Genomic DNA, 20,894 nt, shown 5'->3' with positions numbered 1-20,894 from the left:
TTATATTCTTCAAAGTAGCCAGCCTTTGCCTTGATGGCAGCTTTGCACAATCTTGGCATTCTCTCAACCAGCTTCACCTGGAATGCTTTTCCAACAGTCTTGAAGGAGTTCCCACATATGCTGAGCACTTTTTGGCTGCTTTTCCTTCACTATGCGGTCCAACTCATCCCAAACCATCTAAACTGGGTTGAGGTCGAGTGACTGTGGAGGCCAGGCCATCTGAAGCAGCAGCTCACTATCCTTGGTCAAGTAGCCCTTACACAACCTGGAGGTGTGTTTTGGGTCATTGTCCTGTTGAAAAACAAATGATAGTCTCACTAAGCACAAACCAGGCAGGATGGCGTATCGCTCCAGAATGCTGTGATAGCCATGCTGGTTAAGTGTGCCTCTAAATAAATCACTGACAGTGTCACCAGCAAAGCACCCCCACACCATCACACCTCCTCCTCCATGCTTCACGGCGGGAACCACACATGCGGAGATCATCTGTTCACCTACACTGCGTCTAACAAAGACACTGCGGTTGGAACCAAAAATCTCAAATTTGGACCAAAGGATAGATGTCCACTGGTCTAATGTCCATTGATCGTGTTTCTTGGACCAAGCAAGTCTCTTCTTCTTATCGGTGTCCTTTAGTAGTGGTTTCTTTGCAGCAATTCGACCATGAAGGCCTGATTCACGCAATCTCCTCTGAACAGTTGATGTTGAGATGTGTCTGTTACTTGAACTCTGTGAAGAACTTATTTGGGCTGCAATTTCTGAGGTGCGGTTAACTCTAATGAACTTATCCTCTTCAGCAGAGGTAATAATGGGTCTTCATTTCCTGTGGCAGTCCTCATGAGAGCCAGTTTCATCATAGTGCTTGATGGTTTTTGCGACTGCACTTGAAGTAACTTTCAAAGTTCTTGACATTTTCCAGATTGACTGACCTTCATGCCTTACAGAAATGATGGACTGTCGTTTCTCTTTGCTTATTTGAGCTGTTCTTGCCATAATATGGACTTGTTTTTTTACCAAATAGGGCTATTCCACCCCTACCTTGTCCCAACACAACTGATTGGCTCATGGCACCGGAGAAGATGGCTGATGTTTTACGTGCTCCTAACCAACTGTGTTTTTTTGTTCATTTTTTGCGTTGTTTGTAACTTATTTGTTCACTTATTCTGTACATAATGTTGCTGCTACCGTCTCTTATGACCGAAAATAACTTCTGGACATCAGAACAGCGATTACTCGCCACAAACTGGCAGAAGCTTTTTTCCCCCTTTAACGAGTCCAACGAGCCTGACGTTAAGGACATACTGCTTTCCCGGGAACAGGCCCAAATCCCCGTTATTTGCGTGAAGAGAAGAAGGAGAAAAAGAGGACGGAGGTCGAGCTGCCTTCTGAGAATTCATATGCGATCGAATAAACCCACACTGCCTTCTGTTCTACTAGCTAACATGTAATCATTGGAAAATTAAATTTGATGACCTACGAGGAAGATTAAACTACCAACGGGACATTAAAAACTGTAATATATTATGCTTCATGGAGTCGTGGCTAAACGACGACATTATCAACATACAGCTGGCTAGTTATACGCTGTATCGGCAGGATAGAACAGTGGCGTCTGGTAAGACAAGGGGGGGCGGACTTTGTATATTTGTAAACAACAGCTGGTGCACGATATCCAAGGAAGTCTCTAGGTTTTGCTCGCCTGAGGTAGAGTATCCCATGATAAGCTGACCACACTATCTACCTAGAGAGATTTCATCTGTATTTTTCATAGCTGTCTACATACCACCACAGACCGATGCTGGCACTGAGGACACACTCAATGAGCTGTATTCCGCCATAAGCAAAAAACGCTCATCCAGAGGCAGCACTCCTAGTGGCCGGGGACTTTAATGCAGGGAAACTTAAATCCGTTTTACCAAATTTCTATCAGCATGTTAAATGTGCTAAAAAAAAAAACTATAGACCACCTTTACCCCACACACAGAGACGTGTACAAAGCTCTCCCTCACCCTCCATTTGGCAAATCTGACCATAATTCTATCCTCCTGATTTCTGCTTACAAGCAAAAATTAAAGCAGGAACACCAGTGACTTGGTCAATAAAAAAGTGGTCAGATGAAGCAGATGCTATGCTACAGGACTGTTTCGCTAGCACAGACTAGAATATGTTCCGGGATTCTTCTGATGGCATTGAGGAGTACACCAGTCATTGGCTTCATCAATAAGTGCATCGATGACGTCGTCCCCACAGTGACTATACGTACATACCCCAACCAGAAGCCATGGATTACAGGCAACATCCGCACTGAGCTAAAGGCTAAAGCTACCGCTTTCAAGGAGCGGGACTCTAACCCGGAAGCTTATAGGAAATCCCGCTATGTCCTCCCACGAACCATCAAACAGGCAAAGTGTCAATACAGGACTAAGATCTAATTGTACTACACCGGCTCTGACGCTCATCAGATGTGGCAGGGCTTGCAAACCATTACAGACTACAAACGGAAGCACAGCCGAGAGCTGCCCAGTGCAGACCCACTCCAATTTGCATACCGTCCTAACAGATCCACAGATGATGCCATCTCTATTGCACTCCACACTGCCCTTTCCCGCCTGGACAAAAGGAACACCTATGTGAGAATGCTATTCATTGACTACAGCTCAGCGTTCAACATCATAGTGCCGTCAAAGCTCATCAATATGCTAAGGACCCTGGGACTAAACACCTCTCCGTCTGCAACTGGATCCTGGACTTCCTGACGGGCCGCCCCCAGGTGGTATGGGTAGGTAACAAAACATCTGCCACGCTGATCCTCAACACAGGGGCCCCTCAGGGGTGTGTGCTCAGTCCCCTCCTGTACTCCCTGTTCACTCATGACTGCACAGCCAGGCACGACTCCAACATCATCATTAAGTTTGCCAATGACACAACAGTGGTAGGCCTGATCACAGACAACAACGAGGCAGCCTATAGGGAGGTCAGAGACCTGGCAGTGTGATGCCAGGACAACAACCTCTCCCTCAACGTGATCAAGACAAAGGAGATGATTGTGGACTACAGGAAAAGGAGGACCAAGCACGCCCCCATTCTCATCGACGGGGCTGTAGTGGAGCAGGTTGAGAGCTTCAAGTTCCTTGGTGTCCACATAACCAACAAACTATCATGGTCCAAGCACACCAAGACAGTCATGAAGAGGGCATGACAAAACCTATTCCCCCTCAGGAGACTGAAAAGATTTGGCATGGGTCCTCAGATCCTCAAAAGGTTCTACAGCTGCACCATCGAGAGCATCCTGACTGGTTGCATCACTGCCTGGTATGGCAACTGCCCGGGTTCCGGCCGCAAGGCACTACAGCCCAGTACATCACTGGGGCCAAGCTTTCTGCCATCCAGGACCTCTATACCAGGCGGTGTCAGAGAAAGGCCCTAAAAATTGTCAAAGACTACAGCCACCCTAGTCATAGACTGTTCTCTCTGCTACCGCACGGCAAGCGCTAAGTCTAGGTTCAAGAAGCTTCTAAACAGCCTCTTCCCTCAAGCCATAAGACTCCTGAACATCTAATCAAATGGCTACCCAGACTATTTGCATTGCCCCCCCCCCCACTGTTATTATCTATGCATAGTCACTTTAATAACTCTACCTTCATATACATATTACCTCAATTACCACGACTAACCGGTGCCCACGCACATTGACTCTGTACCGGTACCCCCTGTATATAGTCTCACTTTTGTTGTTTTCCTGCTACTCTTTAATTACTTGTACTTATTCATATTTTTTAAACTGCATTGTTGGTTAGGGCCTTTAAGTAAGCATTTCACTGTAAGGTCTACATCTTTGGTATTTGGCGCATGTGACTAATACAATTTGATTTGATTTGATTTTAAACACATTAACAAGACACACCTGTTAATTGAAATGCATTCCAGGTGACAACTTCATGAAGCTGGTTGAGAGAATGCCAAGAGTGTGCAAAGCTGTCATCAAAGCAAAGGGTGGCTACTTTGAAGAATCTCAAGTATAAAATATATTTTGTTTTCTACAATGTAGAAAATAGTAAAAATAAAGAAAAACCCTTGAATGAGTAGGTGTCCAAACTTTTGACTGGTACTGTATATCTGTATTCCCAGTCACGTGAAATCCATATATTAGGGCCTAATGAATTTATTTCAATTGGCTGATTTCCATTATGAACTGTAACTCAGTAAAATCTGTGAAATTGTTACATGTGGCGTTTATATATTTTTTCAGTGTACACTGCTAAACAGTTAATCACATGGCTATCCGGACTATTTGCATTGACTCCCTTTTATACGCTGCTGCTACTCGCTGTTTATTATCTATGCATAGTCACTTTACCCCTACCTACAGTACATACTGTACTACTTCAATTACCTCGAGTAACCTGTACCCCCACACATTGACTCAGTACATGTACCCCCTGCATTTCACGGTAAGGTACCTGTTGTATTCGGCGCATGTGAAAATGTATTTTTGATTTGATTTGTTAAACATAGGCCATAGCATTTACTGTACACTGATATATGTGCTAGGCGAACTGTAAATACAGTCTGGACATGCCAGACGTAGTCAATATGCATGGTTAAAATCACTAGGCTATTGATAAGGCCTGAAAAAAATGTGCATCATTCTAATCAAATTCTTATAAAAACAAAACAACAACTTGTTTTAAAATAGGCTATGTCTAAATACAGTTCCAGGAACCATAATTGCTCCCGGTAGGCGTATAATACAGACAAGGCAACTTAGACTATTGAGGGTTTTACACACATCCAAACTTTTGACAGGAGCTGTATTAAGATCCAATATAAAGAGAAAGGGGGAATGTCCACTCACCGTTATACTGCCCGCAAATGTAATGTTTTATAAACATCATAGAATAATCTTACAGACCACATTTGCACATCTCCAGAAATAGTAGACAAAATTGCATTCGAGCCATGTACAGTACGTTCTCACCATAAACCCATGGAAGGTGAATCTTTCTAATATGTTTGGTTTTTAATCAAATTCAACAAAAAACAATCAATCTGTTTTTTAAACCAACAACAATATTTCTAAATAGGATTGGGTCAGAAGCATGATGTCATAAATCACTTTCTCATTCCATGGCACTGTGTGCACAAGTAGGCCTAAATGTCTTTACGTATAACATTTGCACGTCTACAAAATACTTGGCTCCTGTCAATTGTATCGTTGCCTAAGTGCGAGACTGATTCTCCAAAAAATTGCCCATTGATATGGCATTACCGGAGGACTGAATAGTTTGGAAGTACGTGTCATTGGTAATCGAGCGAGGGGCGCTCTTTGAAAATGGAGATGGATGCCTACTTGAACAAGTGAAATGCAGGTATGTGAACTGAAGCACTCAGTAGACCATTTAAAACCCCTTTATTCATAGGCTACTTTTGGCTAATGGCCAGGATACAAAGACAAACCTATGTGATGCTGCTAAACCACTCTTGATTAAGGGGAGGGTAGGCTATGCTTGGTATTTAATCAAATGAAACAAAATGGGGGGAAACCAATAGTTTTTTATATTTCTAAAAACGAGAATCACCATGTGCACTGCACGTCATGGCTGGCTAGGCTGCACATCCGCTCTCAAAATCCATGCGTTACCGTTAAGACCTGCTTTTTTTGGGCCTTAAAACTTCCAATTAGCGCATTATGACATTTTCTATTTTGTGCTTGTTTTTAAGGACAGGCCTCAGATATTGCCACCCCTCCCACCTCAGCGCAATCGAGCTGATGTTAGACAGGTAAACTGCGGAACCTGACGTTGGAGCTGGAAAATGCCAGGCCGCCAGTTTTTACATCATAAAATTGGAAACTAACTTGTGCCTCCTTAGTGGCAGCCAAAAATAGAGCCCCCAGGGATCAAATTGATGTTTTTGAGGTGCCATTTTAAAACCAGAATTATAGCCTGACATAGATTTGGAACAGCGAGACCTTTTTGAATTTAGCTACTCCTCTAATCTAAGCTGGCCAATGTGAAAATAAATATCAGAGACAGCATAGTTTGATTCGGGTGGGCACAATAGTGTGATGGTGAGTAGACTTACTTGATGGTGTGGTCCCAGATCTTGACGGTCCAATCAGAGCTGCAGGATATAAAGACCTTGGTGTGGAAGTGGTTCCACTTAACTGCGTCCACTGCCATGTTATGGGCATTGTAGGTCTCCAGGAATTGGCTGGAGTAAGCCTTGGAGCACTGGAAATGACACGGCAATAATATGGAGTCAGTCCTCACATTCCCCCATAAACCACTCCAGATAGACATAATACTGTAGCTGTGAACCAAACTTGCTCTCTACTATTATTGCAAGCTACATCATTTGCATGGTGACAGAATGATAGGAGTGAAAGCACAGAGAAAGTATCAGAGTTAAATTAAAGGGATAAATCAAAATGCAGCCCAGGCCTAAATGGCATGTCCCCCACTGGGCAAAACTGGTTGAATCAACGTTGTTTCCACGTCATTTCAACAAAGAAATTCATTATTAGGAGGTTGAATCAACGTTGTTTCCACGTCATTTCAACAAAGAAATTCATTATTAGGAGGTTGAATCAACGTTGTTTCCACGTCATTTCAACAAAGACATTCATTATTAGGAGGTTGAATCAACGTGGAAAACAGATTGGATTTGCAAAAAGTCATCAACGTAAGGGATTTTTTATTTTTTTAACCTACATCCAATGTCATGGTGACATGTTTTGTTGATTTCGTGTTAGTTGACAACTCAACCAAATGTAAATAAAAATAGACGTTGAACTTATGTCTGTGCCCAGTGGGGTTGTTATATAAGGGGATATGTAGTGAATAAATCACAGCAGAGATATTACATTTTTCCCAAGAGCTCCCGGAGTTGGCTGTTTTCCAACAAGAGGTGACAGATTGGAACTGATATCACACGCATAGCTGTGTGTGTGGGTGTGTGTGTATTTGTGCGAGTTTGCATGAATCAAAAAGTGTCACAGACAAGGAGCTAGCTAGAGCTAACAAGGAGGAGACAAGGAGCTAGCTATAATTAATCCTATCTATGAATAAATAAATAAAATTATAATATAAATGATACAAATAACTTTTTTAAATCATTCAAATTACTACACCAGAGAGCATGATTTATCCACAGAGGGTCATTAGCTTCTTTTAAGAAATAGCTGTGGATTGTTTTAAATCACAAGTGCATAGCTGTTTGTTGAGTGCGGCTGTCAGTGAAATGCATCTAAAATAGTCCTAGGGCTATCGCAATATTTCAAAATACAATCGCGGGACAAACACTAAAGAGAAAAGAGAGTAAAAGCTATAATCTGTCTTTAGTTACAAAAATTCTCAATTCTTAAATTGAACGAAACAGTAGGCTTATTGCCCATCGTATTAGCACTAGTGGAGAACATATTCACTGTCTTTATCATTCGTTGTGTGAGTCAGTGCCACTGGAAAGTCATTTTAGGATAATATAATTTCCTCCTCCAGGCTAGATGGACGTCATATTGTACAATATGGTTGCATTCAAGACAAGGTTGTTTTTATTGTTGTCAGTTTGTCAGCAGAGCAGGCTACCCTGTCATTTTTGTTAAAGATTAGGATTCTGTTAATATGTCGGCAGTCATGTAAAGTGTCGTAGAATTGCATGAAATGTGTTTCTAAAATGAAAAAATGTATTCCGGAACCCCCCCAAAAATCCTCTAGCTAGGGCTGAGCTCTGAATCTGTGCAAAGGAGAGAAAAAAGCATTGTTCAGAACCTAATTATTTTGCAAATATTTAGTTATATTATAATCCTAATTTATGACTATTCAATCTTCTCATCACATTAGAAATAGTAGGCTATTTTACGTTAGTCTGCAAATGGGATGATAGATGCATGCTTTATCTTAAAGGTGATTTTTTGGGGGGTGAAAAGATAGTTTCCCCAAACTTGAAACTCCTGTGCCACCTATGATCTTTTCTCTCAATTTTATCCTGATATAGAGCACACGATCATGAGCCTGATGAACGTCTTAGCATCTTCTACAACAGTGGTTCCCAAACTGTGGGGCGGGGCGCGGCTTTCAACTTACTCTTGAAAGTTGTAATAGTAGAATGCACTAGTATAATTCTCTTGTCATGTCAGTCATTGCATACCTTAGAGAGCTATTTACAACTTGTCAGAAATGTCCAGATCAACTTGCCCATGTCAGCTAACATTTTTTTAGCTTGTTTTTTTTGCCCATAGATTTTGTTGTAATGTTTGTGTCACCCAAATATCACATGCATACACATTAGACATGGCAAAATGTATAGAATTGCAAGAAAATTTGCTTTAAAACTGAAAATTCTCTGCACCTCATGACAAAATGTGTAGAATTGCAGGAAATAAGCTTTAAAACCTACATTTGTTTACAGTGCTTATGCCCATAGAGATAAACGTGGCAGGATGTTCTCCAATGCTGTAAGGGGGGCCTGGGAGAAAACGTTTTGGAACCCCTGTTGTACAACATAAAAGGCCTTCATTACAATGTAATGTAGAGTTTTCAAAAACCCTTCATGTAGGCATATTAAACACTAAATACTGTAGGTTTATTGTGACTTAGACCCCAGTGCATGTGTGTGATGAAACCATCTCCCACCCGATGTTGCAAAAACGCCACAACAACGAGACACTGAAGAGACACTAATGAGCTTGCACAGTCAGCAAGATCTGGAAAATCAGAATGGGCCTTTGATGACACACTGCTACAGCGAGCTCGCAATCAGCCAAAACCCTTCATTAGCATGTGCGCTTCCCGAACCATAACATTGCAGGGAGCTAGCTAGCTAACACAGTGGGCTAAGGCTCACAATTAGCATAGCCTTTAGAGAGAGTATACTGAGCTGCCTGTCACTTGAGGCTCTGCGTGGCTGTGGCAGAAGGGGCTTCTAAAAGGCGTTTGTCTGTGTGTGTGAGATTGAGTCAATCTGTCTCAAAGCTGTAGCTGAGAGCGATGGAACCTTATTGAATCCGTCATCCCGTCTAGATTGAGGCAAAAAAAAAGATCCCCTGTAGAACTCTGCTTCAGTGTGTGTGGAATGTGTTCAGAACCTCACAGTAGCGTGTCTCTTTGCACCACTGCTGGATAGACACTTGTGTGAGAAGGCCAAATGAGGATGGACGCCAGCCAAAAACTACAGCTGTCTGCTGTTAATGAGCAAATCTGGGAGAGGTTTGGAGGCTCTGCCCTCATTTTGGCTCTCATTAAATGCTTAGCACCGCGTGAGAGGGCCTCCCAGAGCGCCAGCCTAGACTGACAAGCCTTTCCTAGACTAACAAGCCTAGCATAGACTGACAAATACAGTAAAACATTTTTTAATTTTTAAAAAAAAACAGTGTTTAAATTATGCCAATCGCCGTGACTACTCCTCTTCTTAAATTTAGCATTCGAAAAAGCCTTCCCTCTGAGCCCCCGAAAAACCACTAAACAAGTTGTAGGGCTGCACCGTTGAGAGCGGAGATAGAGGTAAAGCACCACTTCAGAGTGGTGCTTTACAGCCCGCTGGGAAGAGGCTGTGCCAAGCCCAAAGCCTAGTGCTAATGAGAGAACTTCCTCACTCTCTGAGAGACAAGGAGAAGGCATTGCTTCTGTGGCCAAGCAGGATATCACACACCACACTACAAACACAACAGAACAAGACTCCATTTGATTCCTCAGACGAGCAACTAGCAGACGGTCAGGACACCCAAGACAATTCATATCTCATTAAGTTGCCGTAAAATAAGTAAACGTTTTGGAGTGGCTGAACACAGCAATAGTCAGTGGGGGATACATGACTGGGGACCATGTTTTAATGTCTTCTCACCTTGTGAATCTTGCCCTCCTCCGTGCCAACCAGGAAGAGGTAGTCAATCTGTTTGTGGAAGTCGAAGGATGTTCCACAAGCTGCGGGACGACAAACATTGTCAAAATATTTCAATGATCCTAACAGGTATCAAACAGTGTTGAAATGATGCATCAGTTGATGACAGGTCTTACCCATGATGGGAAGTTGCACGCCTTCTGGTCCTTCTGACACAGCTCCCGCCAACGACAGCTTGATGATGTCTGTGAAGACCAGCTCATTCTGCAACCATTCAAACCCACATCAAAACTACTGTGAGAACAATTTGATACACAAAAATACTCTTACAGTACCAGTCAAAAGTTTGGACACACCTACTCATTCAAGGGTTTTTCTTTATTTTTTCTACATTGTAGAATAATAGTGAAGACATCAGAACTATGACATAACACATATGGAATCATGTAATAACCAAAAAAGTGTTAAACAAATCTAAATATATTTTATATTTGAGATTCTTCAAAGTAGCAACCCTTTGCCTTGATGACAGCTTTGCACACTATTGGCATTCTCTCAACCAGCTTCATAAGGTAGTCACCTGGAACAGGTGTGCCTTGAAATAGTTCATTTGTGTAATTTCTTTCCTTCTTAATGCATTTGAGCCAATCAGTTGTATTGTGACAAGGTAGGTTTACAGAAGATGGTCCTATTTGGTAAAAGACCAAGTCCATATTATGGCAAGAACAGCTACAATTACTTTAAGACATGAAGGTTAGTCACTCCGGAAAATGTCAAGAACTTTGAACGTTTCTTCAAGTGCAGTCACAAAAACCATCAAGCACTATGATGAAACTGGCTCCCATGAGGACCGCCACAGGAAAGGAAGACCCAGAGTTACCTCTGCTGCAGAGGGTAAGTTCATTTAGAGTTAACCGCACCTCAGAAATTGCAGCCTAAATAAATGCTTCAGAGTTCAAGTAACAGACACATCTCAACATCAACTGTTCAGAGGAGACTGCGTGAATCAGGACTTTATGGTCGAATTGCTGCAAAGAAACCACTACTAAAGGACACCGATAAGAAGAAGAGACTTGCTTGGGCCAAGAAACACAAGGAATGAACATTAGACCTCTGGAAATCTGTCCTTTGGTCTGATGAGTCCAAACTTGAGATTTTTGGTTCCAACTGCCATGTTGTTGTGAGACGCATAGTAGATGATCTCCGCATGTGTGGTTCCCACCGTGAAGCATGGAGGAGGAGGTGTGATGGTGTGGGGGTGCTTTGCTGGTGACACTGTCTGTGATTGATTTAGAATTCAACCAGCATGGCTACCACAGCATTCTGCAGCAATACACCATCCCATCTGGTTTGCGCTTAGTGGACCTATGATTTGTTTTTCAACAGGACAATGACCCAACACACCTTCAGGCTGTGTAAGGGCTATTTTACCAAGAAGGAGAGTGATGGAGTGCTGCATCAGATGAGCTGGCCTTCACAATCACCCGACCTCAACCCAATTGAGATGGTTTGGGATGAGTTGGACCGCAGAGTGATGGAAAAGCAGCCAACAAGTGCTCAGCACAGGGTGGCTACTTTGAAGAATATAAAATATAAAATATATTTTGATTTGTTTAACACTTTTTGGGTTACTACATGATTCCATATGTGTTATTTCATCTTTTTGATGTCTTCACTATTATTCTACAACGTAGAAATAAAGAAAAGAAAGAAAGAAAAGAAAGAAAAACCCTTGAATGAGTAGGTGTGTCCAAACGTTTGACTGGTACACACACATGAACATTCACGTACTGTACTTATTAACGCATATTTAATGTTTTTAAAGCTGCAGCTGGCCCAGAACAGAGCGGCACGTCTTGCTCTTCATTGTAATCAGAGGGCTGATATAAATACTATGCATGGCAGTCTCTCTTGGTTAAAAGTTGAGGAGAGACTGACTACATCACTTCTTATTTTTCTAAGAAACATTAATGTGTTGAAAATCCCAAATTGTTTGCATAAACAACTTACACACAGCTGACACACACTTACCCCACCAGACATGCCACCAGAGGTCATTTCACAGTCCCCAAATCCAGAACAAATTCAAGAAAGTGTACAGTATTATATAGAACCATTATTGCATGGAACTCCGTTCCATCTCATATTGCTCAAATACATAGCAAACCTGGTTTTAAAAAACAGATAAAGCAACACCTCACGGCACAACGCCTCTCCCCTATCTGACCTAGAGAGTTTGTGTGTATGTATTTATATGTAGGCTACGTGTGCCTTTTGTAATATATATATATTTGTTGTCTATTAGTGTTCTGTATTATGTCATGTGTCATGTCTTGTGGAAGAGTAGCTGCTGCTTTTGCAACAGCTAATGGGGATCCTAATACAAAATATGCACAAATGCTCACAAGCAGACATGCATATATTAACACACATACTGAGGAAAGTGAATGTATTTCTCGAGCACCTTGACAAGAGTCCATGACACCACACGGCCATCAGATGACACAGAGAAGAAGTTGTGATTGTTGTCCATGTCGTCCTTCTGCCACTTCACCTGAAAAAGAAATGCCACAAACATAATTTAGCACAATGACCCAGAAAAACATACATCCGCGACAGTGATTTGCAGACAAACAGACAGCCAGACAGACAAACAAAGTCTTAGAACATCATGCGTCAGTGAGTGTTATCCAAAATACAGAACATGCACAAACTAACACAAACCTGCCACACGGGGTCGGTGTGCTTGCCAGACTTGGCGGTGCTCTTATAGATGGGCTGCAGCGTCTCTTCTTTGAGGTTGTAGACGGCCACGCAGCCGTCGTAGAAGCCCACGGCCACCAGGTAGGGCAGGTGCTTGTGGATGTCCAGGCACAGGATGCCCGACGTCGTGGGGTAGATATACTCAGGGAAAGTGGAGTTCTTCAGGGAGTAGAACACCAGCATGCCCCGCCCCTGCTTGGTGAAGTCGTCTGGGTGGAAGAGCTGGGTCAAGATAGCTCAGAGAAAGAAGTAAAAAAGGGTACAGGTTTGGTATACCTTGCGTACTTACATGATCCAAGGCCGACGGCAAACAAATCTTTGTAGCTTTCATTCCTATGGAGGAACAGAGAGACTATAATTATTTCATGCATTTCCCAAAAAATATTACGAAGATTTCAGGTTTTCCCAGTGGTCCAACTACTGTCTATAAGCCACACACCTATCAGAACTGTTTCAGTGATAGTAAAGCCGCATTGTCGTTGTTGTTGTAATGTGAGAAGACTGACCAGCAGAGGGCAGTGACAGACAGCCTCTTGGCTTTGTCATACTGAAACTTCCAGAGGGGGAGAAGGGTGCCCTCCTGCTCCCGGTACTCATCAGAGGCATCTTCAAAGTACTTAAAATCTAAAAGAGGGAAGTGACATCTCATATCATGTCACCATGCAGAGACTATCAGGAGGTTTTGTATCAAGGTAAAATAACATGGCACACACAGGAAGGACCTACCTTGTGCAATGTCGTCAAACGTGTTTTGGTTCACCATCCGCTCGATGATCTTGGCCACCTTGGCCACTTTGGTGATGTCATCACTCTGAGAGGAAAACGGGGAACGTTTTCAGTTCTCTACCTTCAATGGGATCAACAATGTCTGTGTGTTGTTGATTGAGGGTCCGATTTATCTAAGTGTTATCTCCAATTGATTGGCTTGGGGTCATAGTTTATTTTTCATGTCAAAGTGAATAGCTGTTGACTTGAGGTTTACCTGAGTCTCCACCAGCATCATCTTCTTCTTGCCTTTGTCGTCGTCCTTCTTGGGGACGGCTTTCGCCTTCTCCTTGTTCTTCTCCTGCTTCTGCAGCACCTCCAAATACACGTCATAGATCTCCCACTGCAGGAGGAGGAGGAGGAGGTTACCCTGTTGTATCACTAGCCTTCATAAAGTTCATGTTTAGGAGCAGCAAACAATAAGAATCATCAAACTCAAAATGATGTATTTCTCACCTGATTGGCAGTAGCTGAGAAGTTTGCACGAGGAGGGGGCTCTGTCTGACATCCCCTTTCCTGAGAAGGAATTCTGAGAATTATTGTCTTGACAATCTTCGCAAGACAGATTTGCCCTTCTACAATATTATAGGCAATTTATGCTTCTTGCAACATAGTCTGCCTTGGCCCTACCCTACCTACCCTGAGTGGGTTGTTGAGGGTTTGGGAGGCCCTCTCACTGAAGTTGAACTGGTTGGTGATTTTCTGCTCCTTCTTGCCAGCCTTGGACTCCACGCTGTCAGCTCTCTCCTCTCCCCCGCCCTCCTCCACATCCCCTGCATCCTCCCCACCTGCAGCCTGAGCCAGAAGAAAGAACCAGAGAACACTTTTCACTATCTTGTCTCCGACTCTTGTTTGGGTCACTTCACTTAAGAGTCACTCAAATTACTGAATGTAGGCTATTTCACAGACTTCTTGGTATGTTAATAAATTAAGTGCTTTCCTACCGGAGTCTCAGGTTTTTCAGCTACAGCGGTCTCAACTGTGGCTTTTTCTGGAATAATAATCAACATCTCATGTTACATTCAAAGTTATTTCAAACGTTTGCTCTTGTAAAGGCAGCATATTTGATCACACAAAAATTCCTGAAGCCCTGGCTATCTACCCTCAGGGAGGCCCTGTTTGGCCCTCTGTCTGCGTGCCTCATCTGAGTCCTGGTGCAACAGGTTACCCTCCAGCACAAAGTGGACAGCCAGCTGATCCACACTGCTGATTGGCTTGTATGAACGTTCCTGAGAGAAGACAATGATACACATGTATTTACATTGGATAATGCTTATGTGTATCCATCATACAAGGTATCTTGAAAATCTTGTTTGTTTACATTAATATCCATTACATGATGGACCCAATAAGGAAGAAGGGAGAAGTTGTTCATAAAATCATGGATTAGACTGGAGGTTACTATAATACTTTACCTTGAAGCTGTATCGGACGATATTCTGAGGGGCATGTGGGTTGTTTGCAGTCAGGATCCTGGTGAATTCCTCTTTTAACTCCTGGTTAAGTGAAAAAAGATACAGTACATCAAACAACTTCTAAACATTACATACAACTGGTAAATGAATGAGCCAGAACCTTAAAGTCTTATGAAGAAGAAGTTACTTATACAGTATCTGTGGTCAGAACTATTCTGTGTATCCTTTATGACTCAATTACAGTCTGGCTCTGTTTGGTGCCATGTCAGGATTCCAGACACCACAGTCCAGCTACAGTAAACTCACAGCCTCGGTGAGATCCAGCTGGTCAAGTGGCTTGATCAGAGTCTTCCCTTGCATCCACTCATCTCCTTCACCCGTTTCTGTTCCATCCTCCTCATCCTGACCAAAAAAACATGACCAAACGGACATAACCAACATGTTTGTCTGACTAAAAAAAGTGGACATAGGCTATATTGCTTGCCTAATGCTAACGATGTGATCATGTGGATACAGGGCTCTGAATGAACTTTTTCATTGGTAGCACTGGTGCTTTAGTAATGAGTGTCTTTGATCTCCTAGAGTAGCTATCCAGCCCTTTTCCTATCTTTCAGTGCCATCTAAGTTATGGCTCGACATGTTTGTTTCTTATCAAACAAATAGTGAGCAGCCCGCAAGAAGGCTAGTTTATAACGTTGAATTATTATAATAAAATGTGACCCGCGAAGAAAGAAACATTTTAGCTTCAGTAAATGAGTCATAACTTTCGATAGGTTTTGGCTAGAGAGGAGCAGTTTACTGCATCGTAAAGGCGCAACTATGGTCACAAAGCAGAAAAGACTTACCCGTGGTCGTGGTTCTAACAGGTGAAGTGCAAAGGGAAAGATGCATTATGTGAGGAGCAAACTGAAGTGAAGAGAAAATTCAGCAACTCTTGGAGGACAGTGGAAGTTGTTAAAAGTGCATCTTTATTGATAACATAAAAAATGCACTCCTTGTAACCAACATCAGACAAGGCGTGTTTGCAAAGGGGCGTGGTTTATATAACGAGATGGCTACTCTATTGGTGCCAACAATTTACTGTAGGCAAATGTCAGCATATATCATTACAAGTTTACCCCATCTATGGCAAAGATACTTATATGTTTCCCCTTTGTGTCTACTGTTAGCTAGTTACTGGCTAGCTAGGTCTTCAGCCAGCATGGAACAAAAGTGGGAAAGGTTTGTTCAAAACTCAGACGCAGTTGTCAAGTCAACACATTTGTCAGTGCTTCTGTGAACCGCATCATAAGAGAAATGCCAAACTGGAGATAAAAAAAAGACTGTTCAGGACAGAAAAGAGACATGAAGGAGGGTTGTATATACAGTGAGCGCCAAAAGTATTGGGACAGTGACACATTTTTTGTTGTTTTGGCTCTGTGCTCCAGCACTTTGGATTTTAAATTATGCAATAACTATGAGGTTAAAGTATTCAGACTCCTTCCCTTTTTCCACATTTTGTTACGTTACAGCCTTATTCTAAAATAGATGAAATAAAACATTTTCTTCATCAATCAGGCCTTTATGGTAGAGCGGCCAGACGGAAGCCACTCCTCAGTAAAAGGCACATGACAGCCCGCATGGAGTTTGCCAAAAGGCACCTGAAGGACTCTCAGACCATGAGAAACAAGATTCTCTGGTCTGATGAAACCAAGAATGAACTCTTTGGCCTGAATGGCAAACGTCACATCTGGAGGAAACCTTACACCATCCCTACGGTGAAGCATGGAGATGGCACCATCATAATGTGGGGATATTTTTCAGCGTCAGGGACTCTGAGACTAGTCAGGATCGAGGGAAAGATGAAAGGAGCAAAGTACAGAGAGATCCTTGATGAAAACTTGCTCCAGAGCGCTCAGGACCTCAGACTGGTGTGAAGGTTCACCTTCCAACAGGACAACGACCCTAAGCACACAGCCAAGACAACGCAGGAGTGGCTTTGGGACAAGTCTCTGAATGTCCTTGAGTGGCCCAGCCAGAGCTCGGACTTGAACTAGATCGAACATCTCTGGAGAGACCTGAAAATAGCTGTGCAGCGACACTCCCCAACCAACCTGACAGAGCTTGAGAGGATCTACAGAGAAGAATGGGAGAAACTCCCCAAAAACAGGTGTGCCAAGCTTGTAGCGTCATACCCAAGAAGGTGCTTCAACAAAGTACTGAGTAAAGGGTCTTAATACTTATGTAAATGTGATATTTCAGGGGGGGGTTTATTTAATTTGCAAACATTTCCAAAAACCTGTTTTTGCTTTGTCATTATGGGGTATTGTGTATAGATTGACATGGGGAAATAACAATTTAATCAATTTTAGAATAAGGCTGTAATGTAACAAAATTATGAAAAGGTCAAGGGGTCTGAATACTTTCCAAATGCACTACATCTGTAGTCATGGTAGAATCCACATTAATGTAGAAGTGTTTGGAAACATATTCTATTCTTATTTACAATAAAAGTGACTCCAAAATGAAGTAATCATTGTGTGCTTGGAATATGGGACCAAATACTAAACTTTTGACTACTATAATACACATCAGCTCATTTGTCCCTACAATTTTGGTCCCCTGAAATGGGGGGACTACGTACAAAAAGTACTGTAATTTCTAAACGTTTTCATCCGATATGGATGAAAATACTGTTAAATTAAAGCTGACAGTCTGCACTTTAACCTCATAGTCATTGTATCATTCCAAGGTGCTGGAGTACAGAGCCAAAACAACAACAAAAAATGCATTCTCCCAACACTTTTGGAGCTCACTGTATTTCAAACTTGCCTCCTATGGTTTCAGTGACCAATCAAAATGGGAATACAACATAAAACATGACGGGATTGGTAGAAAAATCTGACCAATAAGAGTCGATTTTGAGACATAAACTTCCGTCATTTTCTATTAGTAAAACAGACTGTAGGCCTAGAATCTGAAGCTACGGGTGTTGCTTTTACCGAATAGGGTTCATCTTAAAGAACCCCTTTGCTCAACTTCCACTGTCCTCCAGAGATGCTGGATTTCCTCTTCACTTTCACAGGTGAGGTGAAATGATACAAATGTAACAACTTCGAAGCACACGTGACACGAAACACAAATGAAAGAAGTGTTTTACCTGCTTCCAATGGCACAAATAGAATGTAGTCATTAAATTTGTGTATAGTTATAATAGCCACCTACCTTTTTCTTGCTGGCAACTTTTGCAGTCTTTGCTGCGGGTGCCTTCTGGGACTGAGCATTTGATCCCTATACAAAACAGACATATTTCATTACTTTGTTTCATGATCCACTAGGGCTGCATCTCAATATTCTACAGTCAGTCAGTGGCTTCGTCTGCTTGTCTTCTCTCCTTTATCTGCAATTTTCTGAAAAGAACAGAGTAGACCATAGCAACCAGACATTTGCCTCTCAGGGTTCTCCCCAAAGAATGTAAGAGGGCTGCTGCTTAACCTTGTGGACTGGTTGTGCCAGTATTTGTTATCATTTAAGGCACATTTCTGCTTTTGATTGCAGAAAATGTCAGTTACAGCCGTACTCAGCAGCATCACCTTGGGAGCACCCTGTCAGCTGTTTACTAGTAACTTTAGTTTCTTCACCTAAATGCAGATAAGGAGAGGGAACAAAGAATGGAAGCCACTGTAAACCGTTGAGATGCAGCCATTAATCAGCAAACCAGTCACTTATTGCTACTTGATAGCAACGTAGTTACAATGTATGTTACTGTACAATCATGCATTCAGCAATAGCGAACTTATTAGCTAAAACATTAGCTAACGAAAGCTAATGTTAGCGTTATAAAACGTTAACGTTACCTGCTTGGATTTCACAGCTCCTGTCTTGTGAGCTACAGGCATTGTGTCCAAGAGATAACAAACTATTGATAAGAAATACCCTTTTATTGTATAGATAACGAACGCTATACAACAATTTTTTAAATAGAGAGATGAAAAGTTTTCAAACTGTAACTCTACTCCAGCTGCTGCAAGTGTTTATCAGTTGCCGTGCCAACGAACATGTCGGGTCTGGGTCTTGTGGAGCACGAGCGCCTCCAGCTGTCCTTTGCATGTCAATGGTAGTGATATTCCAAATGCAACCTACATTTTGTTGATGAAGGTATATTGACGGAGGGCAATTTTCAAGCCTTTTGCATGCACTCCAAGAGTAAAATTGATTGAATGATCCATCAAAATATACCAGACAAATGTTAAGTATATCTCTTTCTCTCTCTATATATATATATGTGTGTGTGTCTATAAACTCAGCAAAAAAATAAACTTTTTTCAGGACCCTGTCTTTCAAAGATAATTCATAAAAATCCATATAACTTCACAGATCTTCAGTGTAAAGGGTTTAAACACTGTTTCCCATGCTTGTTCAATTAACCATAAACAATTAATGAACATGTACCTGTGGAACGGACGTTAAGACACTAACAGCTTACAGATGGTAGGCATTTAAGGTCACAGTTTTGAAAACTTAGGACATTAAAGAGCTGCAAGGAGGCATGAGGGCTGTAGATGTGGCTAGGGCAATAAATTGCAATGTCCGTACTGTGAGATGCCTAAGACAGCGCTACAGGGAGACAGGGCGGACAGCTGATTGTCCTCGCAGTGGCAGACCATGTGTAACAACACCTGCACGGGATCGGTACATCCGAACATCACACCTGCGGGACAGGTACAGGATGGCAACAACAACTGCCCGAGTTACACCAGGAAGGCACAATCCCTCCATCAGTGCTCAGACTGTCCGCAATAGGCTGAGAAAGGCTGGACTGAGGGCTTGTAGGCCTGTTGTAAGGCAGGACCTCACCGTCGCTGGACCAGACAGGACTGGCAAAAAGTGCTCTTCACTGACGAGTTGGGTTTTTTTCTCACCAGGGGTGATGGTCGGATTCGAGGTTTATCGTCGAAGGAATGAGCGTTACACCGAGGCCTGTACTCTGGATCGGGATCGATTTGGAGGTGGAGGGTCTGTCATGGTCTGGGGCAGTGTGTCACAGCATCATTGGACTGAGCTTGTTGTCATTACAGGCAATCTCAACACTGTGGGTTACAGGGAAGACATCCTCCTCCCACATGTGGTACCCTTCCTGCAGGCTCATCCTGACATGACCCTCCAGCATGACAATGCCACCAGCCATACTGCTCATTCTGTGCGTGATTTCCTGCAAGACAGGAATGTCAGTGTTCTGCCATGGCCAGCGACGAGCCCGGATCTCAATAGCATTGAGTACATCTGGATCGGAGGGTGAGGGGTAGGGCCATTCCCCCCAGAAATGTCCGGAAACTTGCAGGTTCCTTGGTGGATGAGTGGGGTAACATCTCACAGCAAGAACTTGCAAATCTGGTGCAGTCCATGAGGAGGAGATGCACTGCAGTACCAAATGCAGCTGGTGGCCCCACCAGATACTGACTGTTACTTTTGATTTTGACCCCCCCCCACCCCTTTGTTCAGGGACACATTATTCCATTTTTGTTTGTGACATGTCTGTGGAACTTGTTCAGTTTTTATCTCAGTTGTTGAATCTTGTTATGTTCATACAAATATTTACATTTACATTTACATATGTATATATATATATAGCCTTTATCTGACATGCTTTAATCTAGACCTCCTATATTGTCGACGTGGTTGTTGTGATCTCCTAAATTTATGTTTTTCAAGCGTTATCTCATATTGCCATCATCATTCGTCCATGATTGGACGGTGATGTCATGAATAATGTATGAATTTTTCCAGACCCGGAAGATGGCACCGACTAGTGATGGTCATTCCGAGTCTTTTTGGTGAACCGGCTCATTTGGCTCCATTCCCGTAAAAGAGCCGGCTCATTTGGCTCCAAAACGGCGTGGACCAGATTGACGCGCTCTCCCCATTATTTATTGTTTTTGCAGTGAGGATTCACCCTCTTTAGATAATTATTTTGTAACTTATCCGCAGAAAAACGTTGTTTTGAGCTCAAAAAGCAGTATGCAAATCAGGGAGCCAAATGTACGGCTCTTTCACCGATTCCATTATGTTCCCGACGTTCACCAAAAAGATACATCCAAAAAGAGCCGTTTGTTCGCGAATGACAGATCACTAGGA

At 42.5% G+C, this 20,894-nt stretch overlaps 1 protein-coding gene across 1 annotated transcript in view; it reads right to left on the bottom strand.

Moving 5' to 3' along the window:
• Window positions 1–18,658, bottom strand: part of dnai1.2 (dynein, axonemal, intermediate chain 1, paralog 2) — a 31,850-nt gene extending 13,192 nt beyond the window's left edge. Inside the window, exons 1-15 of the mRNA XM_038965174.1 lie at window positions 18,617–18,658; window positions 15,087–15,182; window positions 14,781–14,861; window positions 14,480–14,594; window positions 14,005–14,138; window positions 13,822–13,881; window positions 13,583–13,708; window positions 13,327–13,411; window positions 13,107–13,224; window positions 12,890–12,933; window positions 12,562–12,809; window positions 12,302–12,391; window positions 10,014–10,101; window positions 9,841–9,920; window positions 6,085–6,233 (exon numbers count right to left, since the gene is read on the bottom strand). Coding sequence (XP_038821102.1) covers window positions 6,085–6,233; window positions 9,841–9,920; window positions 10,014–10,101; window positions 12,302–12,391; window positions 12,562–12,809; window positions 12,890–12,933; window positions 13,107–13,224; window positions 13,327–13,411; window positions 13,583–13,708; window positions 13,822–13,881; window positions 14,005–14,138; window positions 14,480–14,594; window positions 14,781–14,861; window positions 15,087–15,182; window positions 18,617–18,658 — 1,556 coding nt within the window. The remainder of the gene's footprint in view (window positions 1–6,084; window positions 6,234–9,840; window positions 9,921–10,013; window positions 10,102–12,301; window positions 12,392–12,561; window positions 12,810–12,889; window positions 12,934–13,106; window positions 13,225–13,326; window positions 13,412–13,582; window positions 13,709–13,821; window positions 13,882–14,004; window positions 14,139–14,479; window positions 14,595–14,780; window positions 14,862–15,086; window positions 15,183–18,616) is intronic.
• Window positions 18,659–20,894: the final 2,236 nt, after the last annotated feature.

Source organism: Salvelinus namaycush, chromosome 2 (assembly GCF_016432855.1).
Source record: "Salvelinus namaycush isolate Seneca chromosome 2, SaNama_1.0, whole genome shotgun sequence".
Taxonomy (NCBI): domain Eukaryota; kingdom Metazoa; phylum Chordata; class Actinopteri; order Salmoniformes; family Salmonidae; genus Salvelinus; species Salvelinus namaycush.
The sequence above is the reverse complement of the archived record's forward strand: the minus strand, read 5'-3'. Positions and strand labels throughout refer to the sequence as shown.